This window comes from Neolamprologus multifasciatus, chromosome 5 (assembly GCF_963576455.1).
Source record: "Neolamprologus multifasciatus chromosome 5, fNeoMul1.2, whole genome shotgun sequence".
In the NCBI taxonomy this organism is placed as follows: Eukaryota; Metazoa; Chordata; class Actinopteri; order Cichliformes; family Cichlidae; genus Neolamprologus; species Neolamprologus multifasciatus.
Window position 1 is genome coordinate 30,148,256 of NC_140443.1, and position 5,990 is coordinate 30,154,245.

Sequence of the window (5,990 nt, forward strand, 5' to 3'; positions counted from 1 at the left end):
GATTGGTGGGTTTGTATGGTAGTCTGAAGCTGGATGGCATGCCACCTGGTGGAGACTGATATTATTTCTTTAATGCTGGCAGAAGCTCATTACAATGGCATTGCCCTAAATAAAATGCCTCATAAGGAAATGACAGCAGTCTATGGAGCAAAGTAGGATACTTATTATAATGTTCTCAATGCTTTTATTATTTAAGGTCCAAAACTGAATCGTCACAGGCCAGAGCAGGCTGAGTTGGGTGGGCATAAGAGGTGTTTGTGTTGAAAGCACAGGTGGAGGATGCGCAGAGATGATGGCATGATGCTAACCACCAACATGTACACTAAATGTGTTTATGACCTATTTTTGATTAATTTTATTTTTAAAAAATATACATATACTACTTTATAATAAACACATGTACAGCAGACAGTCCTTAGAATTCTCATATGTACTTGTACTGTATGTGTTATTCACATTCACAACAACATCTGTCAAATAAAGAAAGCAGTCTGGGTCAAGTCTTTGTGAAACTCTGGCATTAGTTGTCTGATTTAAGGTTGGCCCAAATGTCCTTTTACAATAATGAGATTGCGGGTTTACTTGTTACTGTTTAGGAACTGTACAGCTTTAACAGCTAAAGCATTATTTTACTGTAAAAGCTTTATAATTACACAAGATATCTGCTAAATAATAAACAAATGTATGCAAAATTTCAGACCCTATACTTTGACTTCCTTTGCTATTAATTTTCACTCATTGCATCAAATGTCCTATATGTACAGTATTTACAGTATTAAAACAATTATATATTTCTGAAATCGAGCTGAATTTGTGAATAGTCTTTCTTTTATAGTGTTTCTATGTGGGAAAAAATCGTCATTCACAGTTACAGGTTCGACCTGTAAGTCCACAGTCTGTTTTTTTAATTTTGCTGATATTTAATATATTTAAATTCCTGGAGAATTAATAGGAAAACACTGTTAAATTACACAGTTTCTTTGTTGTTGTTGTTTTTTACAGTGAGTGTGCATTTCCACAGTAGAACTCACAAAGACAATATTCCCCACGTTCTTCACCTACTTGTCATGAAGAGACTATCAACATTATGTCTGTCCTGCTGTATTTTGTTCTGAAGTGGGAAAAAATGCCCAAACTCTGCCGTCTGCAGAGATCCATCCTCCACATCGGATAATCCTTTCTTGAGCCTGATACGATAATGAAGTTCAAGATCATCCATCCTAGTACTAACAGCAAGCAGGTTAATCAAGATCAGACTGAATGTGATTTGCTGTCGTAATAGCGTTGGTACCTGGATTAGCAGATCCCAAAACCGTGTCCTTCAACTCTATAGTGGAGCTAATTGAACCATCTTGTGCATTGGCACACGCTAACGTGTTTGCTTATCTGTGGAAACATGTTTGTCAGTAGAAAGCCATTACTTCATGTTCATTATGTTGAGCATACCCTAAAAACAGATATTGGCTTCTAATTTTTCATTTTTATATTTCTTGCTTCTGGTGATATTCCTGGAGGAGTTGCTTTTTCTTTTTCTGGATAAATCCATCAATACATCCAGTTACAGTCATAGGGGTCAAGTCAGCTGATACTGTGAGAGGCAGAGTACAGCCTGGACAGGGTGACTGCCAACTTCAGAGAGTGATGTGACAAGATCAAAGTTACATAAAATTCCAATTAAGACCTACTAATTAACTTGTCATATAGGTTTTTGTTATATGGAGTGAACTTCCTGAGAAAAGCCTCACATGCACAGTAAGAACAATTCCACAGAGGAAGGCCCCATGCAGTTTCAAACCCACAACCCTCTTAATGCTGTCGCTTACTTAATGAATAAATAATTGTTTAATCATTGAATTAATTAAGTATTTAAATGTTTGACAGGCCTGTAAATGTATTCCCACTCCCTCTGCTGCTTTACTCCAGCACACCTACAATAGATGCTGCACTGAACATCACACAAACTGCCCCATTCCTGTGGATGTGGACAATATCACACACTTCAGTGTCTTTCTAGTCCCTTAGGGCCAGCTCTCAAACTCAGGTACATACTATGCAAAGGTCATTTTTCTGTAATGAAACAAGCAGATGGGTGACTTGCTGAACATGCAGAAGCCATGTAAGTCATCTTGTTTTCTTACTTGACAGGCAGCAAAGACCCAAGCTGGATCTGCGTCCACCCTGAAGCCCAACAACAAGGTGACCAGGATGGTGTTGATCTTTGTGCTGGGCTTCCTGACATGATACATTCCAGCTTTGCTTTTGTACTTGTGAACAACCACCATAAGTCTTTTGATTTGAGATTTGCTTCTATGGTGTCTGTCTTTTCCAAGATCCCCTGCAGTCTTTAACCTAGTTGTCCATGTTGTCCTTGATAAACAGATCTTTAGGACCTCCTGCCAATTTTTGGCAAGCACCAAAGAACAGCATGGACATCACGTGTCTCCGCATTCTGGAAACTTGCAGTCTGTAGAAGTCCCTTGTGTTCCTTTCCATAATTAAAAGATCCCAAAAATAATATAAACTAACAAACAGGTTTAAATTAAAATGTCTTATTAAAGCAGCTGCAATGCATCAGGAAACAGCAGCTTATATAAATAAACTATAGAAACAGAAATTTTTATCAACATCTTTTTTCAATGTTAAGAAAAACAAATAAATAAAGATGCTGAGGATGAGCAGAAATAAGGATGAAGACTCCTCAACATAAGTTGGACCTGCTTCGAGTGGAAATGCATGTAATTTTTTATAAACTGCTGCTGACTGGCTGTGCATATCATAACTGTATTTTGTTAATATTCACATCCACACCAAATTGCTGAGGTTATGCAATTTTGTTTTTCCTGTATGAAATAGTCTATAACTTTTTTGCCCATTAAAATGAAATAAAGTTAGAAATAAGAAAGTGTTGAGCAAGCTAGTTTAATAATTCTATTTTCCTCCTCTAACTTTCTTCCTCTTAAGTATGCTTATGCACATCCTCCTCTGTATCGGATCGTTGGGACGACAATGAGCAAATTCTGCGATTAACCCGCCAGCTTAAATCGTACCACAGAGTGTTACCATAAAACCTTCAATCTTGCATGCTAGTGCTACAAAGACGCTCCCTTAAGCTCAGCGAAGGCAGCAAAATGCCAAGGAGGTAACACAAAGCTTGAGTTAAATCCCCATGCAAAATAGGGTGTAATCCACTTAACAAGAGATTATCAAATATAATGTGATTGGAAACCAGATTAGCAGGCGAAGACCGGCAGGGAACTTCCTTAGGAAAGAGGGATTAACCTCTTTAACCAAGTTTGGATGCCAAAAACATATCTAGGTTTGCACAGCTTTTTGGAAGTCCAAATATGCTTGTGTTTGTTCCCAGATTCAAATACTTGTTAATTCAGATATCTGTCAAATAACCAAATCTCGGAATTTAGCATCACAGCACGCAACACAGAACTGGAAACCACAGAAGCATTAACACCAGTTAATAAAATGAAAAGCTATGAAGGCAATTAAATTAGTCAATTAATTACTTAGTCAATTAAATAATCAATTAACCACTTTATAGCGATCAGTGTCATGAAACCCTTTATAAACGTCAATACGACGCACACAGCCAATAAAGACAAGAGACGGTAGAATTCCTAACCGCACAGCGTTCATGTTTGCTCCTTAAATTTATTATTTGGCAGAGCGTGCGCGATACCTAATTTGAGCCGTAACATCAGCAGGAGAACGTTGTTTCTAAATAAGCAAAATGAGGGGTAATCGTGATATGGAGCTGCCAGAAGACTTCTGGATACCTGTCAGCCTGGACACAAACAACATCACGTCACTTAGCCCTTTTCTGGTTCCACAGGACCACTTGGGGGATACTGCCACCTTTTACGCCATGGCAGTTTTCATGTTATTCGTATTTATTTTTGGCACTTTTATCAACGCCCTTACCATTACATGCACCATCCAATACAAGAAACTTCGATCCCACCTCAACTACATCCTGTTGAACTTGGCAGCAGCAAACCTTCTTGTGTCCACTGTGGGCTCCTTCACTGCCTGCTGCAGTTTTTCATTCAGATATTTCATCTTTGGTGCGCTAGCATGCAAGATCGAAGGTTTCATGGCAACACTCGGTGGTAAGTCATTGGCTGCAGACAACACTGTAAAAATCAGTTGTAGCCCATCTCCCTTTAAATAGACTTATTTATGCTGATTTCTAGAGGGAGTTAAAGGGTTTTCCTGTCATTGCAGGTATGGTAAGCCTGTGGTCCCTTGCTGTGATAGCTTTCGAGCGATGGCTTGTGATTTGCAAGCCGCTCGGTAACTTTGTTTTCAAGCCCGACCACGCTATAGCCTGCTGTGCATTCACTTGGTTTTTTGCAGTGATTGCCTCAGCTCCTCCACTGTTCGGATGGAGCAGGTAAGCAACAGACACAACATACTTCAGAAAATCAGCTGGCAACACAATGCATTTAAGTAGAACTGTACAATCAACGTGCTTCTACTTTTCCTTGCAGGTATATTCCAGAAGGCCTACAGTGCTCCTGTGGGCCAGACTGGTACACCACAAACAACAAATACAACAATGAGTCCTATGTGATGTTCCTGTTCTGCTTCTGCTTTGCTGTTCCTTTGACCACGATTATCTTCTGCTACTCCCAGCTGCTCATCACACTGAAAGTGGTGAGACAAAATGAGATGGTTTTGGTCTACTGAAATTATTCTCTTGATGACTGAGAAGCATGTATACTTAAACAAATGCTCTCTTATATCCTATCAAAGCCAAAATCTAACAGGCCAGATCTACTTACCATTCAAACTGACACGCTTAGTGTTATTAATATATGCAAGATCAAAGTACAACGTAAACTCTTCTATTTATTCACATGACTTGTGATTTTTTTCAAAGTAACCTTTCCAACATGACCCTGATCAATCCCGCATTAACAGGCAGTCAAGGCCCAAGCTGAGTCTGCCTCCACCCAGAAGGCAGAGAGGGAAGTGACCAGGATGGTGGTGATCATGGTGTTCGGCTTCTTGGTGTGCTGGTTGCCATATGCCTCCTTTTCTCTTTGGGTTGTGAACAACCGTGGGCAGTCATTCGATCTGAGATTGGCGACTATACCGTCCTGTTTCTCAAAGGCTTCAGCAGTCTACAACCCTGTTATCTATGTGGTCTTTAATAAACAGGTCAGTTACATGCTGTGCCGAGTAAGTACTAAGTTATTTAGAAGAAAATGGGTTGTCTTCTCCTGGTTTTTAATACACCAAACAACATGTTTTAAAGTTATCTGATGTGCAGGAGCTTTGAATCGATGCTCTACTTTATTTGTGTGTATCTCATACTGTGACTATTTTATATCCAACTTAAACAACATGTTTGGTTAATTTTTGTCCCATTTAGAAGGAATGTAAATAAAAGGGATTATAGGTAGGGGTAATCTGGGGGTCAATGGCTCAGTTCCCTTGCTGTGACTCTGTTAGAAGGTAGAGCAACAAGTCAGTGGTTGGATCCCTGGCGACTCCAGTCCATACACGTGTCCTTGGGCAAGATGTTCATGCTTTGAAGATGTTTTTGGTGCAAAAGTCTACTAACCAACTTATTTTCTTAACTTTATATAGGCTGTACCATATCTTAGCTGTGGTCCTAAAGCTATAAATAATTGAGGTGTTTTTTATGCATAAAAAATATGATACTTTATAACTTTGCACAGGAGATTTAATCTACAAATATGTTTTTCCCTTGCAGTTCCGTACATGTATGTTAGCGATGATGGGGATGGGAGGAGGTGAGGAGGAGAGCTCAACAACACAATCGGTGACTGAAGTTTCCAAAGTTGGGCCTGCTTAGGCAACACGTCAATGCTCGCTGATTTCTGAACTGTAAATTACAAAGAATGTACATGTATTTTATCATATGTAAAAATGTTGTGATTTAAGTAGGAATAATCTGCAAAATGAAAATACAAATAAAAAACAGACACAAAATCTTTACTGAATCTCTG

The 5,990-nt window shown here is 39.0% G+C and overlaps 1 protein-coding gene across 1 annotated transcript; it reads left to right on the top strand.

The window, feature by feature from the left end:
• Positions 1–2,229: 2,229 nt before the first annotated feature.
• Positions 2,230–5,990, top strand: LOC146519062 (blue-sensitive opsin-like). The gene is made up of 5 exons (XM_085158629.1): positions 2,230–4,121; positions 4,237–4,405; positions 4,503–4,668; positions 4,936–5,175; positions 5,735–5,990. Exons 1-5 carry the CDS (start codon positions 3,743–3,745, stop codon positions 5,834–5,836), a joined length of 1,056 nt encoding a protein of 351 aa, XP_085014755.1. The 5' UTR covers positions 2,230–3,742; the 3' UTR covers positions 5,837–5,990.